The sequence below is a fragment of the Abramis brama genome (genome assembly GCF_963993115.1).
Source record: "Abramis brama genome assembly, chromosome: 16".
In the NCBI taxonomy this organism is placed as follows: Eukaryota; Metazoa; Chordata; class Actinopteri; order Cypriniformes; family Leuciscidae; genus Abramis; species Abramis brama.
In genome coordinates, this window is record NC_139978.1 from 19,166,024 (window position 1) to 19,191,770 (window position 25,747).

A 25,747-nucleotide genomic window follows, 5' to 3' on the forward strand; every position below is an offset into this window, starting at 1 on the left:
CTGTAGTTTGACATCATCCTTGTACCACTCAATCTCTGGTAGAGGGTCACTGTCGGTTTGACATTCCAGTGTCAAGTGACCTTTGGCTGGAACCGATACAGTTCTGATGTCATTAGAGCCAAGAAGAGTGGGTGGAACTGAAAGTGATCAGACAAAACAAATGATTCAGCCTTGTTAGTTCTAGTCTGCACTGAAAAAAAAAATCATAATCAGCATTTCTGTCTTGTTATTTGTATTTCTTAAGTAAAAATATTTAAACAACATTTAAAACAATAAAATGTACTTGGCAAGCAAAAATTAAGATTTGTTTTCAAAGAATATAAGCTACCATTAAAAATTGTGTCTCATGTCAAACAAACAAACAAACAAACAGTTAAAACAGTAACATCAAGAAATATTACCATTTTAAATAACGGTTCCCTTTCAATATGGTTCACTAGCATTGTGTCAGAGGTTTTCTCTGTACACTATGGGAAACTGATTGTTGCACATCTGTGAATTTCACAGACAATTGGCCTTTCAGCCCGCCAGAATGGGTGGGGCTGACTACGTATTTGAGACGCACAGAAATGGCCACCTAGTCAGATTTTATCGCCTTTTGCACGAATACACATCTCCTTGCTGACTCTGATGACGCTCCTCCTCTGCGGCTATCAGGTGAGTCTAAGAGAGCATAATTATTTCAAAAAAATATTTTTTCACCGGTGTTTGTTTCAAAATGCCACACATCTGAGCATTTCTCTGGCTGGGGCCGTGTCCATGCCAAGCCGCGTTCATCAAAGACGGGCACTCTCACTGCAAGTCTTGCCTCGTTGCGTTCACGGACCCCTCTCCTCGTCGCAGGGCTGATGAGCTCAGGCGGGTCCATATCCCACGTGTCTCAGCCTCAGTGTCCATCCAGCCCCAGCCCGAAAGCGGAGCCGGAAGTCAAGCCTCCGCCTGGCCAAACGCTACCCATTTCTGAAGCGTCAAGGGCCTCGCCCCAACCAAGAGCTGGACCCTGTGCAGCCGAAGCAGTCCTGATGCTTGAGGATAGAGGAGTCAGTCCTACCATTCAGACTGTTTCTAGCACCATGCACCTTTATGAAATGAGTGGATGCAGCTCTCTCCCCACTAAGACAGAGGGGAGTTCGCATCCTGAATTACCTCAACGATTGGAAATGGACAGAGCCCATGTCGAGCTGGCCTGGAGGGCAGTGATGGCAGTGCTCCTGGCTTTCAAGGATTTTTAGCAGGAGCTCAGGGGGCACCATGTCCTGGTCCTGTCGGACAACGTGACAGTCGTAGCCTATATAAATCTCCAGGGCAGTCTCAGGTCCCGTTTTTTTTTTAACAGACTGGTACACCGCCTCCTGCTGTGGGCACAGGACAATCTCCGCTCAATATGAGCTTTACATGTGCTGGGCTCCATGAACATGGGAGCAGATATTCTGTCCCGGGACGGACCGCCCCCAGGGGAATGGAGACTCCAGCCTCTGATGGTCTACATGATTTGGAGCATTTTCGGCCAGGCGGAAGTGGATCTCTTCGCGTCTGAAGAGAATACCAACTGCCCAATATTCTTTTTGAGAAAAAGACTGCATTGGCCCACAGGTGGCCCCTTTTGCGCCTCTACGCCTTCCCTCCGGTAGCACTGCTCCCTCAGGTCATCAGACGAATCAGGGAGGACAGATGCTCGGTCTTACTCGTGGCACCACTCTGGCAGAATCAGCTGTGGTTCCCGGGAATGGTCCAGCTGCTGTCTGACGCACCATGGCCGATCCCTCTGAGAAGGGACCTCCTTTCCCAAGTGAAAGGGTCAATCTCCACCTATGGCCACACGACAAGAGCCTCCAAGCCTCCACCCGGAGAGTCATGAACATGGGCACTAGGGCACCTTCTACCAGGCTTCTACCAGGCTCCTCTATAGAAAAAATTGGGCCATATTTTCCGGCTGCAGCTCAGTCCAGCTTATAGACCCCATATCCTGTGAGACTGAGTCCATTCTCTCTTTTCTTCAGGAGCTGTTGGATGGCCACTCACGACAGCCGACCTTAGGCCTCTTTTACTAAAGACCGCTCTCCTGCTGAAGCAGTCAAGCAAATTGGTGACCTGCAGGCTCTCTCAGTGGATGCTTCCGGCCTCGAGTTTGGGCCTAACGACAGCAAAGTGGTTCTTAAACCCAGACGAGGCTATGTGCCTAAAGTGCTCTCCACGCCCTTTAGTGCATAGGTTACATTGCTCTCTGCTCTCCCCTCACCCTCAGGGTGATCAGACACCACACCCATAATGCACGGTATGGGCCCCTAGGGCATACATTGAGCGCTCCACCCAATTCAGGCAATCGGAGCAGCTAATTGTGTGCCTCGGAGGCCACTCTAAAGGGCTGTCAGTTACGAAGCAGAGACTGTCCCATTGGATAGTGGATGTGATAGCACTAACCTAAACATCCCTGGACTTGCAGTGCCCCATTGGAGTAAGGGGCCACTCCACCAGAGGAATGGCCTCCTCTTGGGCGTGGTCTAGCAGAATATCCATGCCCGACATCTGTGCAACGGCCAGCTGGTCCTCTCTGTTCGGGTTCTACAAACTGGACGTCCCAGCCCTTTAGGCACGGGTTCTGTCGGCCTAGACTGGGCTTCACCCACAGGGGTTTTTCTAAGATAGCAATATCTTCAGACTCCAGACACCGAACTAGAGCCCGACTGATATATCGGCGGGCCGATATTATGCATTTTCCAAACTATCGGTATCGGCATTTATAATGGCCGATAAATGAATATTTAAAAAATAAAATAAAAGCGGACGAAACACCCTTCAACCATGTTATGAGTGTTGGCGCTGCATAGTTTGTCCACCAGAGGGCACTATACAAGGAAGATCGCTAACATCAATGAGCTTGGAAATCACAACAAACTTATTCTGCCTAAATAAAGTAATGATTACTGTATTTATAACTAGCATATCTGTAGTTCCAGTCTCTGCATTGTAAAATGTAAGTTAGGCACGCGAGGAGTGAACATTTAGACAGAGAAAAAGTATCAAACATAGCCTGTGCATAAAAGTTAGCTTTTCTTTTACACGTGTGTGAAATCCAAGTGTGCGTTGCTGACCTCGTTTAGCCGCAGCATTAACGAGTCACATAATGTATTTAGTGCATCACTAAGTAGTAGATTTTAGAAGGCAGGCAGCAAATGATGATTGAAAATGGTTTGTTGTAGCTTGATGGAATAGATGGATAGAATTAAAAGAGTGCAGGTAAAGTGATAAGCAAGTTGACATTGTAATTATAAGGTAGCTTATAACATTGACATTTGGCAGACGCTTTTACAATCTTATCAGTTCTTCACACACACACACACACACACATTATTACATAATTGAATTATTACTGTCAATATTAATAATAATAGTTGACTTTTTTTTTGTTCAAAGGACTTTAAGTTTCATATCTTAAGTTTGTATTTTTATACATTATATTTATCAGAACTTTAATATATTCTGTTCTGTTGTGACAATAAAACAAACAAGTTTATTTTTAAACTGCATTATCATATTATTTTAGTAAGGCTGAGGACTCTTAAATAACGACAAATAACTAATGTTAGGGAAATCTGTTCATGTTTTGTTACGCGTTTCTGGATTTTTTTTAAAAATATATATCGGCCGATATATCGAAATATCGGATTTTTAAATCACCAAATATTTGTATCGGTATCGGCCTTAAAAATCCTTTATCGGTCGGCTCTACACCGAACCTGCGCCTGCCATTTCTGGACATTCGAAGTCCTTGCCCCTTCTCACTGACTGTCCCCGCCGGACTACGGCTTCACGGGACGGTTTCTGTTCTGTGCTGTTAACATGACATTTTGCAGCCGTTCCCCATAGCGTACTAGGGTTGTCTGACCAACATCACAATGGAGCCACCATTGTGATGCCACGCCCCCCACCCTGTCAGACCAGCCTAGTCTCACGGCAGTTCGTGAAAGGTCACGTAATTTAATCTATTGATTCGTGTACACCAGTGGTTGGGAACCTGTGACTCGCAAGGTCTCTCACCCTTTACCGACAAACGATAAAAAAATTAAGAAGCATCAACAGAGATCGGCTCTCTGCAGAAAAAGCAGTCAATTACAATTCCCTTGTTGTACAGCCTACCGAAGTTATTGAAAAGTTATGATAATAATAAGTGCGTGTTCAGTGCTGTTCATGAGTGTCACTCACAAGTTACCACAGCAATCAACTAACCACTTACGTTTCTGTGGTAACTTCCTGCACTGGGATTCAAGCAGCTGCAGATTGTTTAAGGTAATGGCGAAAATCATTTTAGAACAGCAGCGAAAATATGTAAAAGTAGGCTATATAAACTTTAATATATCCTTTTATTGAAACGGGTGCTTTGCTGTGCAAAAAGACATTTCGAAACATTTCACCCGCTGGCCGCTGGTAGGCTACTTTCACTTTTGCCGCAGAGACCCTTTATGTCCTATAAATGTGTCGGATTTTTGATAATCCGCGCAGATTTCAGTTGACGATTCTGTTTAAAGTTAATAATTACAAAACATGAATGAAAGAGAAAGAAAAGAGCAGGATGTGCTTTAAATTGAAAATAAATATTAAAAGCGCGATAAGTGGCGAAAGAGAACTGAATTCTACTGAGAGGATGCTGTGCGCACGCTCTGAGCGCAACACGGACATAGTAGCCTTTGTCTTCGGTTGCGCGCCTAAACGGCCAAATAAACACAGAAATATATCAAAATGCCAAGTCAAGTATTCCCGTAAACACAGTAGATGTAAGTACTATGTGCATTCTCTCTCTCTCTTTTCGTGATGGTCAGCACGATTGCATTAAGAGCACCCCGTTTTGCTCCTATAGTGTGTGGTGTGCCATGATGTGACAAAGACAGCACACCACACACGAACAGATTTTCAACCAGAATCTCGACTGTGAACACAGGAAATCTCGCAAAATCTCGCGAGACCTCAGAATAAGCATGGCGGACGATATGCAGGAAGAAATTGCGTTGGGCAGAAATTGCCATGGGAATTTTACCCATCCACGGCCACGGAGGCCGTCCCAGAGCCACCCGTTCTCAGACTCAAACAGGGGGCTTAAACACATGAGGCCAAACAAAGGAGATGATGAGTAAATTAACGAGACACACCTGAACAGAATACTCAAATCAATCAGAAACCATAGAAACAAACAGGCAGGGAATGGAGGAGAACTGAATTAATTAACAAACTGGAAAGCTAACCAAGAAACACAGACATGAATAGAACAGGAAAAACAGAGCAAAAAAACTAAAAACGTGACAGTATCTTAAATTAATTGTTATTTATTTTTTCCACCATATTTTCTTGTGTGATGCATACAAATTGTAATCTATTTAGTGCTTAAAAAAAACATTTCACTCACGCTGTACGCGCACCCAGTGGTTTCTACCATCCTCTCCCGCTGGGCTATTAGCAAGACAGGTATATAGGCCTGCATCCTCCACCTATTCCAAAACATGACAGAACATATTGGCACAATCACAAAGCCACACACAAATGCAAAACAAGCTAAACATCATTTTGAATTAGCCTTAAATTCAAAGCACCTGGACTTTGTTGATTCTGAGTAGCTGCCCATCTCTCTCTATTATTGCCATGTTGTCCTGTAGTGGACGCCCATCTTTCAGCCAGCTGAGAGTAGGGGGGGGGAGACCGGTAGCAATACACTCCAGCTCCAGCACACTGTCCACTGCAACCAGCTGCTCCTCAGGGGATGAAGAGCCGGATATCTTGGGGGGCTCTAATATGTGCAAATACATCATCAGATTTAATGCTTACATTAGATTTTATGTATTTTTGCTCCTAAAAGTATTATTGTTTTGGACCCAAAAACCTTCTCTAGTCTCTCATGTTTACATTCATACATCATTTTGATTGCAAATACCTAGGACAGTCAGGTTGAAAGTCTTGGTACTGCTTCCTGCCTGGTTGCTCGCCACACAGCTGTAGAGGCCTCCATCGCTGGGACCCACATCAGAGAGCAGGAAGCGGGTTTCCTGTCCATCAAGGAGAAGATTGCGGTGCAGTGAGAGAGGTTGGCCATCTTTCATCCACAACAAAGTAGGAGGGGGCACACCACGGGCTTCACAGGTCAGCGTTACAGAAGAGCCCTGGACTACGGCCACCTGCTCAGTCGGCTCTGTGCGCTCAACAGCAGGGGGAGCTGATGAGGGAGACAAACAGCAATGGCTAAACATGTAGCTAATTGCTAAATGGAAGTTGCGATCATCTTTTTTCCCTATTGTTACTCAAATCTGAGTGAAATATAACAAAAACAGGACATGATTTTGAATATTGATTGGATCGTTGTTGTATGCTTTTGCTGCAATCTCATGTGCGAGACGCTAGAGGGAGGGGAAGTAATTTTGATGAAAGATAATGGGGGCACATAAACTAATGATGTGCACGGATAAATGATTTATAATAAATATTGCAATATTTCATAACAAATAAGAATGTCCATTTTGATTTCATGGTGACTTTAAAGTGTTTATTGTGATTAAGTTGTTTCTTTATTCATTTTATTTATATTATTTATATTTATCAATTAAAAAGATCTACCTTGCACTTGGAGGTCAAAGTTGAGTTCAGCTAATCCAGCTCGGCTACGTGCCACACAAGTGTAGATGCCAGAATCAGACAGCTGCACCGATGCAATCCTGTGCCGACACAAGGATACAGGACATGTAAAACTAATGTAACTAATGAAAATATCAGATGAATAAAAAAACTAATGAAAATATCAGAAATCACAGCATTGTCTTTATTCTGTTTGCAAAACTGACCTAAGAACAGAATCTGCAGAGAGCAGGCGTATGCGTGGTGATAGGAGTAAAGGATGACCGTCCCTCAGCCAGCTGATTTGAGGCTGGGGAGTCCCGGTGGCTTTGCACTCCAGTGTGACCACACTGTGCTGGGTGGTGTGCACCTCACGGGGGACACTGGTCTCCCCACTTATGGAGGGAGGAACTGTAGTGCAAAAAATATGAAAATCAATTCACAGATTTGTGTTGTGCACAATAAACTATACAAAGACAACTGCTCTCACCCAATACAAACAAGGCATAGATTTTGCTCTCTTGGCCAGCGGAGCTGACAGCCAGGCAGGTGTATGTTCCTGAGTCCTCTGGTTTTATATTCAGAAGTGTTAGAGTGCTGCCATCTGGAGAGATACTGAAATACATGCACACATCAGCAAATCAGTTAGTGCTACTGTGAATCATAAAACAAACATTGTTTTATTATTTATAAAAACTATTGATTTAAGTACAATTTAACAGAAAAATACAAATAATTGTTCTAAGCAAATAATATTATAAGCATGTAAGCATATAAGATGTAAGAATTGAAAAATGTAATTAGTTTTTATAAAGATACATTTTTCTGATATTAATCTAGATATAAATCTATTTTATTACATATTATATCATATGACATTACATTACATTATACATTGGGATCAAAAAGTCCCATTAGTGATTTGTGTCTATTTTAGATTTAATTTTTAAACAAAACAAATAATATAAGATTAACAATCGGAGTGAAAGGTGTAAGAAAAGTGTAATTAAACAATTTAATTCTTTCTTTCTTTTCAGATTTTTCAAAATCAATTCCTTATTTTTATATTTATAAAAAAAGAAAGAAATCAACTCTGTGTGAGAGTTACTCTATATCCTCTTTATATGCAGTAAATACTTTTATATTATATTATATTATATTATATTATATTATATTATACTATATTATATTATACTATATTATATTATATTATATCACATCTTAAGACTCATTTTTAGGCAGGCTTTTAAGTGATTGTATTTGTATCCATTCAGTTAAGGTTGTAATGATGATCATTGTTATTTAATGTTGATTGTTTTATTATGTTTGTAAAGTGTCCTTGAGTATCATGACATAATATTATATTATTAAAATGAAGAGATTAATGAATCAGTTTAAGAGTCTTACTCTATATGCTCTGTTTGTCCATTCTCAAGAGTCTTTCCATTCTTCAGCCAGCTCACTTTGGGAGTCGGTTTACCCGTCACCCGACATTCAAGAGTCAGTTCCTCCCCAACAGGTGCACTGACCTCTGATGGGTGACCAGAATCTACAATGGTGGGTGATGCTGATGGTTCCAAATACATTTGGTTATTTAGAGTTTGACATATCACACACAGTGTAAAACAAGAAACAAGACCGAGATTATTTGAAACAGAGATTATTGATTAAGGCAGTTTTACCATATATAGTAAGTGAGTAGTCTTTTTGTGTCTGCCCTTCACTGTTTTTGGCGATGCAGGTGTAAGTGCCAGCATGAGAAAGCTGCAGAGGGCCTAACTCCAGTCTGTTTCCTCTCAGTGACCAATTCCATTGCAAACTGCTTTCTATACATAGAAACAAACAACAAAAACAGCAGCAACATAAATAGAAGCACACCAACAACACACTGACATCTGAAAGTGTGCGGTATTTAACTGACCAATAGGAGAGCCATCTTTCAGCCAAGCAATGTTTGGTACAGGTACACCAGAGGCCTCACAGATGAGGGTGATATGGGAGCCCAAGTTCGGAGTGAGGGCCTCATGAAGAGGGCCCTCCATCACAGGAGGCACTAAAAATTAAAGTTAGAAAAACATCTGAAATTGCTTACAGCACCTTTAACTGTTGTAATGCATATGCAAACAGGGAATATTTGCATAAAGGTTGCAGTTATGCTGGGTTTTTAGGACTCACCATGGACTGTGACTCTAAAGGTGCGCTCTACTTGACCCGCAATGTTGGACACCTTACAGGAGTACACCCCTCCATCAGCCACCTAAAGAAAAAGTCAGAAACCATGTCAACAAAGCATTAATTATAAATCAACCACTTATACCACATATATTTACACTTAAAGTCACACCATCATTCAAAATTTCAATAGTAAGAACAGTAATGTTGTTAAATATTATTTCACAATTTATATATTAGCAATTACTCCAGTCTTCAGAGTCAAACAATCTTTCAGAAATCAATCTAATATGCTGATTTGCTGCTCAAGAAACAATTCTTATTATTATCAACATTGAATGCAGGAAACTGTTATACTTTTTTCAGGATTCTTTCATGACTAGAATTTAAAAAAATAAAATAAAATGTTTTTATTTGCGATACAAATCTCCTGACATTGTAGATGTATTTACTGTCACTTTCATCAATTTAATGCTTCCTTCATGAATACAAATATGAATTTATTTCAAAAAGGAAAAAAAAAATCTTCCTAAACTTTTGAATGGTAGTGTATATGCTATATAACTGTATATGCATTTAAAGTTGTCTATATATTGGAGTCTCTTATAAAACACAAGTTTTCTCAGTGCTTTCTTACCTGTACACCAACTATCTCTAGCTGCTGGCGCTCTATCCTCAAACCATTTCCAGAAGCCAGCTGAAGTCCATTACGATACCATGTGACCTCTGGTTCAGGGACACCATTGGCTTTACAACGCAGAATAAGCGATGACCCGACCTGAGGTGTCATAACCTCTGATTCTGATTCAATACGTGGCACCAGTGTAGGCAGGGCTAGAAAGGGCCAAATCAAAAAGTGTTCATTGCTATAGTAATCTACTGATTAATTATTAAAAAGCCTATAGACCACTAACCATAAACCGTAAGGAGAATGCTCTTTTGGTCTTGTCCAGCTGAGTTTGTGGCTGTACAGACATATTGGCCAGCATCCTGCTGTCCAGCCCTGGGAAGCTGCAGCATCTGACCACCTTTGGACAGGAGGATGATGGCACATTACATAAATAAATGCTTCATGAAGCATTGTTTATAAACACATAGAGTTACATTTAGACTGCAAATCACCTGGCAGTATGTGGATGCCAGTGGTGAACTCCAGCACCTGCCCATCTTTGGTCCAGATGATGTCAGCAGGTGGGTATGACTGCACATCACACAGCAGAGAGATCATGTGACCCTCCACCACGCTCATATCTTCCTCACGGCGGCCCACAATCCTTGGTGGAACTAACATTAAAATAAAAATAATTTATGCTACATACGTATGATTTTTTATTTGGTGTTTCGTGAACAGATAAGGATGATAGACTGTACAGTATACAACCACAATTTACACTGCCATTTAAAAGATTTGTAATGTTTTTCAAAGAAGTTTCTTATGCTAACTAAAGCTGGATTTATCTGATCAAATTGAAATTTTCATATATATATATGGCTAAAGAATACCCATAATGCACTGTGAGAGTGTGCGCCAAATTATTTCCATCATCTCACCAGAAGATGGCGCCCTCAGCTGAATCATCCATCCATCCATCCATTTTCCGTACAGTGGGTACAATACGTAATATCATACTCATACAGGTAAAAAATTCTTTTTAATTGATTATTAAATATTTTAGTTTAATTGTTTATACATGCTAGTTTCCAGGACAGAGTTCAAGATAAATCTTTTCATTTCTACTGGAGTTGCCAGTTTGCTAAGTTTCAAATGATTATTAAGAAGCAGGCACACACTTAATGCGGCAGCCCTTCCAGCGCACTCAGTGTCCGAATTCACTCACTCGTTTTCATTCACTCCTTCAAGTGGACTTTATTAGTGGAGTAATGTAGGAAATAGTGAATGAGGGAATAGAGGGCGATTTCGAACTCAGCCCTGTAGTTTTCAAATAAGCCTGAAGAACTTAATTAGCTGGATCAGGTGTATTTAATTAGAGTTGAAGTTAAAAGGCTTGTTCGACTTCATGCAGCATAGAGCGATCAGAGGCTGACTTGAAGCAGTGTATGCCAGTTAGAAAATTTTGTCCGACTCAAAGTGCAACGATTCGAGAGCAGACTGCTGACACAGCTTCTCCAGAGCGGCTGCACAAGCTCTGATGACGGCAGCGGTTCCACGATTGTTCCATGTTTAGTTTGACACATTCAGTTCCACTAATGCTCACATATATGTATTTTTGTAACAGTAAAAGCTCTTTTCATGTAGTCGTGATGTTATATTGTGTCATGTTTATCAAAATTATAAAAAAGCAGACCCCACTTCATTGCTATTTATATAGTATAGGCTTATTTTGAACTTTATTCTTGTTCAAACTGAAGCTCTATTAAGCAGTACATAAAATATTGAATGAAAATAATATATATAAAAGTACTGTATTATGCTGCCAGGCCAGTAGTTGGCGATATATCTTTGTAAAGAAACACTACGCACTTATAGACTGCATGCAATACGCATGTGCATGACATCACCGTTTACACACATTCGCATTTTTGTAGTTTACACTGAGAAGATAATGGTATTGTTTTCAAAAACCTGCACTTTGAAACCAGTTTTCAAAAGTTTGTATTTTCCGGCCCATAAACGCTGTTGTGTAAATGAACGGCCAAAGCGCATACAAAGTTTTAAGTTTTAGTTGAAAAACTACACCCCTATACTAGAAGATGGGAAACTGCTGATGGTGATGAAGGTGATGAATTTCTATGTTGGGTAATTCAAATATTTAGCCTATAAAATATTTTAGAGCAGAATATAATTCATCATTAATTACATTTCCATTATGTTTGCAGGACTGTAAGATTTTATTAATTTCTATGATACTTTCAGGCCCTGATTTTTCATGACTGTGGAAACTCCGTCAATTGCTCCTACCTTGAATAGACAAGCTGTAGAGTCTCTCGACAGCTCCAGCCTTATTCTCCGCCAAACACTGATAACTGGCTGCATCTGACACTTGTACATTCAGTATCTACAGAAAAGCACAGGTGAGTTATACAAGATGTCTTGTAGCAAAGTAGCAAAATATTTTAATTAACCATGTAAGATTAATTTCTGATCCATTTAAATGCACATACATAATTCACTGATATTATGTTTAAAAAGGGGAGAATTGGGGTAAAACTGGGCTCATGAACATCACCTCCAGCAGTTTCCCATCCTCAAGTATCTGATGGTGAGGGCCGCTGTAGAGGGGCAGACCATCCTTCAGCCAAGATACAGCTGGAGTGGGGTTTCCTGTGACATCACACCGTAGTGATACAGTGGTGTTGACCACGGCATCCACTTCCTGCATGAACTCGTCAGTCTGACCATCAATCACAGGAGGAACTGTGTAAAATGCACAAAGAGTCACGTTTATGAAGATCTTTCATTCTGATTATTAATAAAGCTAACAAATGATGCTCATATATTTGAATGCCATAGAGATCTATCTGTTGGATTTACTTCCTTACCCAACACCTCCAGGTCATAATGCATTTTGTCTTCTCCAGCTTCATTCACAGCCTGGCAGGTGTATTTCCCAGCATCCTCAATCTGTACTCGTGGGATCTGCAGGACATGCCCTCCTGAAGAGTGACACACAAACAAACAAAAATATGTTATATACTGTATATGTTATATTCTCATTTTCCCTCCCACTGGTTTGTTTCCATGGTTACTAATTAGTTCCCCACACCTGTTCTGTTTCTACGTTGATTACCCAGTTTGCATATAAGCCCTGAGTTCTTCTTAGTTCTTTGTTCTGTATCGTTTATGGTAGCATGGTTGTGTTTTTCTTCCTGAAGTTCTCCTATGTGTTTCTGTTGGATTTATTATTGAAGACGTTTTCATTTGATTCCTCAGCTTTGCATGCATCATTACAGCCAGCTAATGACAATAGCATTTGCCAATGTTTTTATCTTTAAGACGAAGATGGATTGCATAGTTTGTTTTGAACTACTATAACTAAAAATAGCCATGGTGTTAAGATGGTAATACCAAGTTGTTGTTTTTGTTTTACATGTTAATGTGACATACTAATACCAACATAAATACATATAGAAACAAAATAAAAAATGTAGGGTCAGTAAGATGTTGTTCTTTTTTTGAAAGTATAATACTTTTATTAAGCAAGAATTAATTAAATTAATCAAAGTAGCAAGAAACAATAAAGACTTTATATATCAAATAAATGCAGATCTTTTGAACTTTGTATTCAACAAAGAATCCTGAAAAAACGATCATGGTTGCCACAAAAATATAAATCAGCACAACTGTTTCAACATTGACGATAATAATAGGAAATTTATAATAATAGGAAATTTATCAGCATATTAGAATGGCTGCATCCAAAATCGCATACTTCCCTACTATATAGTAGGTGAAAACAGTGTGTGACAAAAGAAGTCCGAATTCACAGTAAAAAACAGGCAAAAAGTACCCAGATGACCTCCTTCTTCCAGCGAGATTCTGAAGTGTGGATACGATAAATACTTTATCATCCCATGAGGCCACAGGAGAGGATTTATGGATGGCAGTGAAGCGACGTTACTGACGCTGGTAGGTCACATGATAATGACAACATGGCGAATGTACTGTAGTACATCCAGATTACATACTGTACTACACACACTCATACTATATAGAACATATTTTTTTTTAGTAATATAATTATATATATAATGCATAAATATAATTTTATAAATAAGTACCTACTCAAGAGAGTATTGGACACAGCCAATGATTTCTGAAGGATCATGTGACACTGAAGACTGGAGTTATGACTGTTGAAAATTCAGCTTTGACATCACAGGAATAAATTAAATCATTTTAAAATATATATAAACAGAGAAAAAAAACATTTTAAATTGTTATCATATTTCCCAATATTGCTGTTTTTACAGTTTTTCATCAAATAAATATAAAATAGGATATAGAAGTTGTATTAATACTCCATTTCATGTCTAAAACATGCTGTCTGAAATAAAACCTTATATACTGACTCTTCGTACAAAAGGAACGTTTCACTCCACTCACCAGGTAAAAGCACAACTCCGTCTGAGCTGGTGAGTTGCCGGCCTTGTCTGTACCAACTTAGTCGAGGAGGAGGAATGGCATTGCTCTCGCAGGACAGACTGATGGAGTGTCCCAGGACCACCTCCCGTCTTTCAACCATCCCTTCAGTGCCATCAAGGTCCTCTTCATCCCCCTCTCTTTCTCCCAGTGAGAAACCAGCAGCACCATTTATTACCCGATGAAAGATTGGAGGAACTGAGGAGGTTTGAGAAACAAACATGAAAATCTTAAATAATCAAATACAGCAGTAAAAAAATGTGTATCTGTGTATAATTTGCACTGACCCTGTATAGTGAGGTGGAAGTCTCTCTTATCCTCTCCAGCAGAATTGGTAACCACACATGTGTACTGGCCCTCATGGGATAGCATGGCATTCTCGAAGTGAAGCATGTGACTGTTCACTCTCAGACCGGTGTGTGTATTCCCATTCAATAGCTGTGGAACATGAATAAGAGAGTGTTTTTTCATGACTATTTCATTCATTAATCCTCAAAAGCTGATTAGAAGACCCCTGTTGCGATTTCAGGTTCAGCCCCTCCCTGGACATGAGCTGGTGTGGCTCAGGGGAATATTTATTGCTTTAATTTTTTAATTATTTGATTCATTTCTTGAATCAGTTTTAACCAAAGAACAGCTAACCAGAGAAGAAAACAAAGAAAAACACTTTGACTTGATGGGTGGCTTTTCGATGTATACAGTCCAACAGCACTCTGTGAGTCTGTGAATTAGTGGTGGAGATTTTGTGCAGGTTACATCGATATGCCAGTAGGTGGTGACAAGTGACTGTCTTTAGAGTGAGTCACTGAGGGGCTGTTTACACCTGGCCACTTCATGCGTTTTCTCAGATTGGATAGCTATCTGATTTATCAAAACGATTCCATTTACACCTGGTCACATAAATGTGTTTTCACAAAACGGATATAAATCCGATCTTCAATTCCAAGAGTTCACGTCATCGAAAGCAACAGATATGAGCTGCATTTTTTTTTAAGTCTTTTTTGATTATTAATTAAACCAATTCATTCACAATTGCTGATTTTTTTTGGACCCACTACTGTTTGTTGTTCAGAGATGCACAACAGTTGATTCTGCTTTAAATTCGTTTGGAACCATTTTAGTTGGAGGAACAAAAAGTAAGTGACTCAATATTTAGGGCCCAAGCCCTGAAAGGGTGAAGGCCCTATTGTTTTGGTAAGGTTTTTTTTTTTTTCATTTTTTTTTTTTTTTGCCTTTTTGCCACTATTGGGGCCCTTAACATGCTCAAAAACTCTTGAAACTTTGCACACAGGTCAGAACCTGCGGCCATCAGGGCCGGACTTAAGCTGGTACCCGGGCGTGGCAGGGGGGCTCGACAGCGCCCCCTGGAATGGGGTCCGAAATCTTGGTCCATATATATATATATATATATATATATATATATATATATATATATATATATATATATATATATATATATATATATATATATATATATATATATATATCCATATATATTGCATGTAATAATATGAAACTCAGTACACATATAGATCTCATCGGGCCGAACAACTTTCATGCTTTAAGTTTTACAAAAGCCCAACAGGAAGTCGGTTATTATACGTTGTTTGGAAAACGCATACAATGGAATGTGAAATACTCCTCCTAGGGAATTCATCCGATCGCCGCCAAACTCGGTGTGAATGAAGTCAAGACATTGAGGATGAATTCTTGCGAACAGATTTTTGATATCTCGAACGGTTTGGCCGTGGCGAGGAAACAAATGTATGGCGAATAATGGGACACAGGAAGTGTGTTATAACTTCTGCATACATTATCTGATCTTGCTGAAACTTCAGCAGTGTATTCGTTGTAAGAGGCCGATCACATGGATGTGACCTTTGTGAGTCAAAGTTATAGCGCCAACAACTGGCAACAGGAAGTGTGTCACTTTCAAAATGCTTTGAAATCACTCTATTATTTTTACCTGATTTGCTTAAAACTTCATGTGTATAATGTAGACACACGGCAGATGTAGACCTGTGAAAGGATTATTGATATCTTAGATACTGTTGCCGTGGCAACGCATCAAACTTTAATATTCTTTTCGGATGCTTTTGAAACTCTTAGCATGCTTCAAATTGGATGAAACTCGACAGACACATAACACTTATTAGCCAGTAGACATGTGAAAAGTTTCAGAAACGGGCGTGGCAGGGGGGCTCGACAGCGCCCCCTTGAACGGGGTCTGAAAACTTGGTCCATATATCAAACACGCTTGCATGAATTAATATGAAACTCGGTACACATATAGATCTCATCGGGCCGAACAACTTTCCCTGGTCAAGTTTTACGCCAGCCCAACAGGAAGTTGGCTATTATGGGTTGTTTGAAAAACGCATGCTGTGAAATTTGATGTCCTCTTCCTAGAGAATTCATCCAATCGCCTCCAAACTCTGTCCGCATGAAGTCAAGACATTGAGGATGCTAAATTGCGGACGGATTTTTGATATCTCGAACGGTTTGGTCGTGGCGAGGAAACGAATTTATGGCGAGAAAAGAGAAACACGAAGTGGTATAACTTCTGCACACATTAACTGATCTTGATGAAACTTCAGCAGTGTGTTCGTGGTAAGAGGCCGATCAGATGGATGTAACTATTGTGAGTCAAAGTTATAGCGCCACCAACTGGTAGCAGGAAGTGTGTCACTTTCAAAATGCTTTTGACAAAAGTGAGGGGGTTAATTTTATGTACAGTCACAAAAATCAGTACACATATTGGTCTCATCGAGCCGGACAATTTTCTAATTTTCAGTAATTAGCTCCCACCAACAGGAAGTCAGATATTTTGGTTTGAATGTGGAATTCTTTGCAAAATCAGCCTCTGAATTTTTACCCACTCCTCTTAAGTGGTTTATTTTATTCCCACCAAACTTTTTCAACATGATGAAAATACATTAACCCGCTGTGGACCACAAACGCGCCCGCGCGTTTTGCTCGTTTTTTTTTTTTACCAATGAAAATAAACACTAAATGCTCTGTTAATTTTGATCTTTCATTTTCGTGTAATACATCAATCGATCCTGTTCAGTTTCTATTTTTTTTCTGTATACTCACAATAAAAATAAAGTGTTTTGCTTTTTGACAAATAAAGAAAAATTAACATGATGCGATTTCTGCCTTCTCTCTGTCAGTAAACTCCCATTTGAAACGCGTTCGAAAATGATCTATAACTCCGCGAAAATTCAGTCAAACAGGCAAACAGACCCACGGGCATAAAGCTTGAGATCGCATCTTTTAAATGAAGTCATTTATATAAAAAAACAAATATTCTCATCTTCTGTAATCTGTATAAAAAGAGAGCGACTCCTGTCGAGCTCATTAGGAGCTCATTCACAGTAATGTGACCACTCCCCGGAGAGCGCGTGCTATTCAAACGCAAATTCTGAGAACTATTTCAGAGCTGTGAAACGCCCACATCAGCTGTAAACAAAGCGCGTCGCGACTCCTCGCGAGTGAGACATTATAGCCTACCTTATGGAGAAAATATTCCTCAGAACAGTGCTGATGAGGAGCAATATCTCCTGAAATGAGGAGCAGATTCCGCTGAGGAGTGAGGTAGGCTGTTTTCTTTTCTCACGTGTGGAATAACGTTATGGAATAACGTTAGTGTAGGCCTATGTAAACCGCAAAAAGATGAATCGCATTTCTATAATATGACTCGCCTTTCTGTGAGATGAATGAAGGGGACATATTTGTAAAGACTGTTTAGCCTAAATATGAATCGCGCGTCTGTGTGTGAAAGAATAAACTGCTTTGCTATAGCTTACTGAGATGAGTAAAAATCGACTGGAATATGTTGAAATAAAATGTATTTGTATAAGCAACGTATTAAACTGCAAAAAAAATACTATTTTTGTCAAAAATAAATTCATAGACTAAGATGTTAGATGTTCCAATGTTGGCTATATTCAAACTAATAAATACATATGATAAAATGTAGGCCTATATTCTTTTTTTTTTTTTTTTTTACAAAGAAAGAGTACACTTGAAATATTGTTGAAATTGTAAGTATTGTTGTAATTGTAACATTTTGAATAAAATAGCAAAACATATTTACAAGAGAGATGTAAGCGAAATCTTAAATGGTCAATATAAGTCTTCTTCTAAATACATCTTTTGTCCTTGCATTGTGGCTCAGTCAGTTTCACACCTGAGTGAATGGCTCATCATTATGCAGAGTGGGTGGGACATTCATAATCTAAGGTGTAAACTACTCCTCCCCCTCGCATATTGGCTTTCCAAGCAATTTTTTTTTTTTACACCATTTAAATCAATGTATTTTTTTTTGTGAACGATAAAGCAAGACTATTTTTACATAATTTTGAAGCTAGAACTCAAAGGGACAACATCCATTAGTCAAAAGTCTTGTGGACACATATTTAATATGTGTTTTGTGGTCTTAATTCAGCAACTTTCATTTTAATTTTTTTCAATAACCACGCATAAACATTATTCTCTTAAAAATACAAACATCTACATACACGTTGCTCGCATATTATGGTAGCCCTGTTTGTGCTATATAGAGTGAATTTACACCTTTGCCATTAACATGTTTATAAATAACTGAAAAAAGCACAAATGTCAAGGCATGTCAGAACATCTCAAGGACCCCAAAAACAGCTTGGTCCCCAGAGGGTTAAAGATGCTAAATTGTAAACAGATAATAAATATCTCAAACGGTTTTGCTATGGCGAGGGATTAAAGTAATGTCAAAAAAGGAAACACTAAAAACCTCCTATCTTCTAAAAATGTAATTATACACCATTTATTTCTATATAAAATTATACAAATATCAGAACTAAACCCATTTTATTCTTTTTTTTTCAATTTTATAATTGTTTAAGTTTAAAAACATCCAGAATGTTTTTTTAGTCCAAAAAATAAATAAATTATGTCATTCATAGTGTTATACTGCCCTCTTGTGTTCAAAGTCAGGTTGGCCTATTGTATCTATATATATCTATATTTTTATTTATTTATTTATTTTTTGTTACATATATATATATAATGTATATATATATATTTTTTTTGTTATATATATATATATATATATATATATATATTTATATAAATATAGCTGCGAGCAGCGATGGAGGGCCCAAGCCGGTGACACCACCACCCCGGTGGCTTTAGTGTAACTAAAGGCACCAGGGTGGCGGTGCCACCGGCTTGGGCCCGCAATCGCTGCTCGCAGCTATATTATCTTCTTGTTGTTCATTAACAGCTGAATAAAAGAAATATCATATTCACTATTATGCAGTGTGGTCTAGAAAAAGCTATGGAAGAACCTGAGAGATACTAAACAGATATACAGACCTGTCCATCTTTGAACCATTGTGTGACAGGTTCTGGAAATCCTTTGGCCAGGCATGACAAGATCAATGTCCCATTAATTCGTACTTTCTCTTCTCTTCTGCCAAAGCTGAGAGTCGTAGAATCCCCCTCTATCTGTGGAGGTACTGAGGAAATGGCACAGCATTAATCTCTGACAAAAACAAACAACATTCAGCCATGAGTCCCATGCCTACCTACCCATAATTCTTAGCGTGTGGTGTCTGTGTGCTGTTCCAGCCGGGTTGGTTGCTCGGCAGGTGTAGGCGCCAGCATCGTCACCACGGGCTGCAGCCACACGCAAAAACTGTCCACCCTGTGTGTATGTGAGCTGAGGGCTGGACACAATGGGCTGGTTGTCCTTTAGCCAAGTGATAGTGGGAATTGGGATCCCCTCAACTTCACAATGAAGAACAGCAGGGAAGCCCAGAACTACAGTTATCTCCGAATTCTCACCAGAGTCACGAATCATGGGAGCAGCTGTGAAAAGACAGAATAGTGATTAGAATGGAGGATAATGAGGATAATAAGGACAAGGTGGGTGTTTTGAAAACAATGAGGACAAAACTTTCCTAAATAAAGAAATGGCTCTTTTTAGTGAATCAAAAAAATAAATATAATAATAATAATAATAATAATAATAATAATAATAATAGAGCCCAACCAGTGTATTCTGATTCTTGAACAAATAACTCTTATGAGAGTTTTTTTTTTTTTTTTTTTTATCAAAAACATACGGCATGACCAGTGTAGTCCAATCCTTAAATGACTCGGGTCTTGATTCAGGTCTTTTTAGTAAATAAAAACCATACAGCATGACCAGTGTAGTCTGATTCTTGAATAAATGACTCTTATGATTCAGTTCTTTTTATGGATCGTTTCCACCAAGCGGTACAGTACAGTAGGCTACAGTACGATTCGGGACGGTAAACCCTGATCTGCCAACAGTACCCTTACTTGATAGTTGTGGAAGAAGAAGAAACCCACACAGTAAACAACAATGGAGGACATACAGCTGATCTTGTTCTTGCTTCTCAGCATGTGGCTGTTTTTTCACAAGACAAAACAAATTGTGTTGCAACGGTATTGTGTTTCGACTGTACTGTATATTAAAAAATGCCGCCTCTTGTGTTGTCATTCCCCTCATAGCACGAACAAGTGACGATTCTCTGTCAACCAATCAATGTTCTGCAGTGAGTCTAGCTCCACCCTTTAGGTACCGGACTACTGTGCTAGGTACCCCAACGGAAGAGTTACAATTCACAACTTCTGACAATTGAAACAGAAATAATTGCATACTGTACTGCACTGTACCATACCGCTCGATGGAAATGAGCATCTAGTAAATCAACAGACATCACAACCAAAGCAGTCTGATTAAAAAATTAATGACTCTAATAAGAATCATACAGTGCAAACAGTGTAGTCAAATTCTTGAATTAATGACTTTTACGCGGCAGTTCTTTTTAATGAGTCAAACATATAGCTTATAATTTGTTATGTCGTATAAAGGCCCACTGAAGTGCCTTTGAATGCGTAGTTTTGTATGATGTGTTGACGTAATTTCCACTGAAACAGGAAGCTATGGCTATATTGAATGGCCCCTCCCCCTTTTCAAATAACCAATAGCGTTTAGTTTACCTCACAGACTGCAAGTAGTACTTGACAGCACCTTGGAAGCGAATCCGAGCGCTGATGATACGTTAGATTCTAGAGAGCATTTGATTGGACAGAAGATGTGATGAGAAGCTGAAGTCCGCTGTGATGTCATAAAAATCCGTGATCCATTTTAGCGGAAGTAAGAGACTGTAAATTTTGAATGCTTATATCTCCTAAATGTGAATTTTGTCATTGTTTTGGAACACACCAGCTTATTCATAACCTTAATGATAACATATTCATACTAAAAGCTGAAAAAATAACATTTTGATTTCAGGGGACCTTTAAGGCTTGCAAGAATTAATTACATAATAAAAGAATCGTTGATAGAAACTTGTAGGAAACCGTTCAGTTACTTATGATTCCCATCCCTACCGTTTACCTTGTACATTAAGCCTGAACTGCCGTGTCTGAGTCCCAGCGTTGTTACTGGCCACACACTGATACAGGCCACGATCCCTCGGCCTGACAGACTTCACCCTCAGCACCTGCCCCTTCTCCAGAAACTCCACATGAGGGTCTCCATTACGGGATAAAACCCTGAGAGAGAGGGAGGGTACATACAAGCACACATGAGCATAGAAGCTGGAAAAGAGGAGCATGTGAGTGTGTGCGTCATTGACTCACTCTCCATCGTGACTCCACTCCACTGTAGGCAGTGGACGGCCGCTAACTCTGCACTGCATGTCCACTTCCTGCCCCGCCATGACGGTCAGTTCCTGCACTCCTGAGGAACCTGAAATTGCTGGTGGAGCTAAATATACATAAGAATAAATGAGAAATCAACTACAGGGCAGAGTAACTCTAAGGTCATTCTAACAGCATTGGAACAACCCAACAAAAACAAAACAAAAACTAAAGGGAGTCAAATGTTACAAGTTAAAGACAAAAACAAAGTCTATTATTTTGCCTAACAACACTTTGTTTTATTTATCTCAAGGTTACTTTAAATTACAATGCCTGTCTATCTATATTTCACCTTGTACTTCAATAGTGTACTCCTTCCTGGCTTCCCCAGCAGAGTTCTGGGCAGTGCAGGAAAAGCGGCCAGCATGATCATGCTGAACACGATAAATCTTTAAAAGCCTTTTTCCATTCTGCAGATACACCCCTGGGGTCTCCAGTACCTAGAAGCACAGAGCGGGTAATTGATTTACAAGAGTAGCGGCCAAGACTTGTGATGAATTTCATGGCCACAAGGTGGAACTATGCTACCAGCAGCACACTGGAGGAGAGTCATTCAGGTTGCATTGAAAAACAAAACTAAACTGAACAAAATAACGTTTCTTTCTTCTGTTGAACACAAAAGAAGATATCTTGAAGAACTATGGTAACCAGACAGTTGATGATTGCCACTGATTTTCTATACTACTACCGTCAGCTGTCTGGTTACATACCAGCATTCTTCAAAATACCTTTTTTTTGTGTTCAGCAGAAGAAAAAACTCGGAGCATATTTGGAGCAACATGAGGGTGGGTGAATGATGACAAAATTGTCATTTTTGGGTGAACTATCCCTTTAATTTTGATTGTTCACTTGTGGCATTCTGCGGTCAGATAAAATGACTACATATTTATATAACGAAATGTTTATGAAAAATCCCCCTACAAGAGGAAACCTACAGGTCTGTTATCTTTAGTCCAGATAATGGTTGGGTTTGGGGTGCCGAAAGCATCACATCCCAGTGTCAGGGGCTGCTTCAGTGTGACCGTCAGATTCAAATCCTGACCATTGTCTTGGATCTCTGGAGGAACTAGATTTGTGTAGACACAGAAATCATTAATTATAATTTAATCCATCATTAATATAATTAATTAGGCATGTAATCAAGCAATGAAAGACCTTCAAATAAATCTACTGTAAGTACCTACTCTAAAACCAGAAATATGTTTCAATTAGCTCCTACATATATTATACCGGATATATTTAGTATTATCATGAATATTATTAAAGGGATAGTTCACCCAAAAATGAAAATTACCCCATGATTTACTTACCCTCAAGCCATCCTAGGTGTATATGACTTTCTTCTTTCAGACGAATACAGTCGGAGATAAATTAAACAATGACCTGGCTCTTCCAAGCATTATAATGGCAGTGAATAGAGGATGAAATTTTGAAGCCCCAAAAAAAGCATCCATCCATCATAAAACATATCCACATGGCTCCGGGGATTACTAAAGGCCTTCTGAAGTGAAGCGATGCGTTTGTGTATGAAAAATATCCATTTTAAAAACTTTATAAGCAAAAATAACTAGCTTCAGGCAGACGGCCTACGCAAGTCGATTTATGCCAAAAGAGTAACCCCTGATGCGATGTAGGAGTATCGTAAGCTTTGACGCCTCTCGCAGTTCAAACAAATAGGGCTGGGTAACAATATCAAGCTCTTCTTCTCTCATATCAATATCCTCCAACATTTCTCTTTAAAAATTCTCTTTTTAGACCTCTAATTCGCGACGGGTGTTTTATTTTGCTCTATCCTCTGCGATTCCGCGTTCCGTCAATACATCATGCGTCAGGTCAAGGAGTTACTCTTTCGCAGTAAATCGATGCGTATGGATGTCTGTCGGAAGCTAGTTATTTTAGCTTATAAAGTTTTAAATATGGATATTTTATTTTTCTTACACAAACGCTTCGCTTCAGAAGGCCTTTATTAACCCCCTGGAGCCGTGTGGAGCACTTTTATGATGGATGGATGCACTTTTTTGGGCTTCAAAGTTCCATCCTGTAATTCACTGCCATTATAAAGCTTGGAAGAGCCAGGACATTATTTAATATATCTCCGATTGTGTTCATCTGAAAGAAGAAAGTCATCTATTCTTAGGATGGCTTGAGGGTGAGTAAATCATGGGATAATTTTCATTTGTAGGTGAACTAACCCTTTAAAGAGAAAAAGACTCTCATACAGACAAATTTGTAAAACAAATTGCATTACAAACATATTTTTTTACTCTAAAAAAACTCCAGTTTCATCATTTTTAATAATTCAAAGTTTAAAAAAAAAATATATATAAAATATATTAAATTATATATAAAATCTAATCAATATAATTTGTTAATCTATTATAAATTAGTATAAACTTATTATTTCTAATTTTATAAATAACATTTTATAATATAAATAATGTATTTATATATATTATACTGTTTGTAAATGTGGATTTTATATTTATAATTTGCAGTAGATTATTTTTGTCCTGTGACAGGAATGCTTCATGTAGCTCTTGTTGGGAATCAACGATCTAAATAAAACTAAATAGATATTCATTTCAAATTTATTATAAAGCTATTGGCCACTGGAAATGCTGCAAGTATCTTACCATTAACCTTCAGCCTGGTCTTCCTCTCCACTGATCCTGCTTCATTAGTGGCCACACACTTGAAGTCTCCACTGTGACTGGCTGAAGCTGAGCCAATCACCAAAGAGCCATCATCACCCAGAGACACACCGTGCTCCGATCGCTCCATATGGATCTCCAGGCCATTTTTGAACCATCGCACCCTAGGAGCAGGAGACCCTAGCCAAGGGATGACAACAGAAAAAGAACAATTGAGAGAGACAGAGAGAAACTGTGTGAAAGAGAAGACATCGATCAGAATCAGAATTCCCCACACACACACAGAACACACGGCTCGTCAGAGCTTAAAAATAAGACCAGATATCCATCCATCTGACAGCAAGACAACAAAGAGCAGAAACAAAGAGGATGCCAGTAAATTTCAGTGTCCTGTCAAACTGTACTTCAAGGTGAAACACCCTGAGTGAACATGCCAGACACTGTGCCAGAAGAGAACTGATCAAGCGTAGGGAACACAAGATTTATAGCTCAAAGACAAAAGTCTAGAGACTTCAGGACAACAGTAAGGGGAGTAGTTTAAACACACCAATGAGGTCCTATATCAGCCTCCAAGACCCCTTTAACAGATGTGTTATGAACTTTACTAGGTTTAGCTTTAAGTGACGGGGCAGGGGGCAGGGGCTCTTGACCTTGTACTTGTTTTACAGTCATGTCTTAAACCTCCTCAAAAGCCATTTAAGCAGAAATGACAGACACTGAGAAGTGGTTACTTGTGTTTGGTTTCACGCAGAGCACTTTAGATGAAACTCTTCCATGTGACATGTAGAGTCTATAAAATGGTGGAAGGAATATAGTAAGAAAAAAAGAGGTCCAAAAGTATTTGGAGTGGACATGTTTGAACTTTCAAACTTAAAGCAGGGCTATGCAGTTTCGGGAATTTCTTTATCTGTATTCTCGGTTTTTGCTCGCAGGTTTCTCTATAGAGCTCCCCCTACAGCTTCGGAATAGATATTTGACAACACTGTCGAAAAACTCAGATACCAGAGGCTAGTAGATCAATGACATCAAAGCAGATGGGACATTCTTTAAAACGTCTTCTTCATTCGGGTTCGAACAGCGTGAGGGAGCGCAATAATGACAGAATTTTAGCAATTTTTTTGCCATAAAACAATTCTTACATCGCGAGACCTGATATCACGCGATACTTCCTGACGCTGTGGCCGGCAGCCCGCCGGCTCAAAGTTGCAAGGGTGGTTTTTCCGCTCACAGGCGATAGGGGGGTGAGAGACGACCACCATTCAACCCGAAAAAAGTCATATAACTATTCCAATGACTCCGAAGCTGTTCGGTTAAGGTAAAAAAGTTACTTAGTTCACCTTTAAAGGGATAGTTCACCCAAAAAGTCTTCATTCCACAACGGTGTCATTCCAAACCGGTGTGACTTACTTTCTTCTGTGACACTTACAAGAATATACATTAAAGAATGTATCAGTGTTTATCTGTTTATACAATGAAAGTCAGTGTAGTTTTGGTCCCTATTGACTTTCAT

At 39.2% G+C, this 25,747-nt stretch overlaps 1 protein-coding gene across 1 annotated transcript in view; it reads right to left on the reverse strand.

Moving 5' to 3' along the window:
* Window positions 1-25,747, reverse strand: part of hmcn2 (hemicentin 2) — a 91,915-nt gene that overhangs the window by 25,227 nt on the left and 40,941 nt on the right. Inside the window, exons 26-51 of the mRNA XM_084087153.1 lie at window positions 24,220-24,417; window positions 22,522-22,652; window positions 21,879-22,026; window positions 21,527-21,653; window positions 21,282-21,439; window positions 19,442-19,720; window positions 19,226-19,368; window positions 14,155-14,305; window positions 13,832-14,065; window positions 12,268-12,381; window positions 11,955-12,142; window positions 11,687-11,783; window positions 9,889-10,050; window positions 9,681-9,794; window positions 9,404-9,600; window positions 8,770-8,851; window positions 8,516-8,647; window positions 8,277-8,420; window positions 8,002-8,161; window positions 7,085-7,209; window positions 6,822-7,005; window positions 6,598-6,695; window positions 5,921-6,199; window positions 5,583-5,776; window positions 5,399-5,480; window positions 1-137 (exon numbers count right to left, since the gene is read on the reverse strand). Of these exons, the coding sequence (XP_083943279.1) occupies window positions 1-137; window positions 5,399-5,480; window positions 5,583-5,776; window positions 5,921-6,199; window positions 6,598-6,695; window positions 6,822-7,005; window positions 7,085-7,209; window positions 8,002-8,161; window positions 8,277-8,420; window positions 8,516-8,647; window positions 8,770-8,851; window positions 9,404-9,600; window positions 9,681-9,794; window positions 9,889-10,050; window positions 11,687-11,783; window positions 11,955-12,142; window positions 12,268-12,381; window positions 13,832-14,065; window positions 14,155-14,305; window positions 19,226-19,368; window positions 19,442-19,720; window positions 21,282-21,439; window positions 21,527-21,653; window positions 21,879-22,026; window positions 22,522-22,652; window positions 24,220-24,417 (4,058 nt within the window). The remainder of the gene's footprint in view (window positions 138-5,398; window positions 5,481-5,582; window positions 5,777-5,920; window positions 6,200-6,597; window positions 6,696-6,821; window positions 7,006-7,084; window positions 7,210-8,001; window positions 8,162-8,276; window positions 8,421-8,515; window positions 8,648-8,769; window positions 8,852-9,403; window positions 9,601-9,680; window positions 9,795-9,888; window positions 10,051-11,686; window positions 11,784-11,954; window positions 12,143-12,267; window positions 12,382-13,831; window positions 14,066-14,154; window positions 14,306-19,225; window positions 19,369-19,441; window positions 19,721-21,281; window positions 21,440-21,526; window positions 21,654-21,878; window positions 22,027-22,521; window positions 22,653-24,219; window positions 24,418-25,747) is intronic.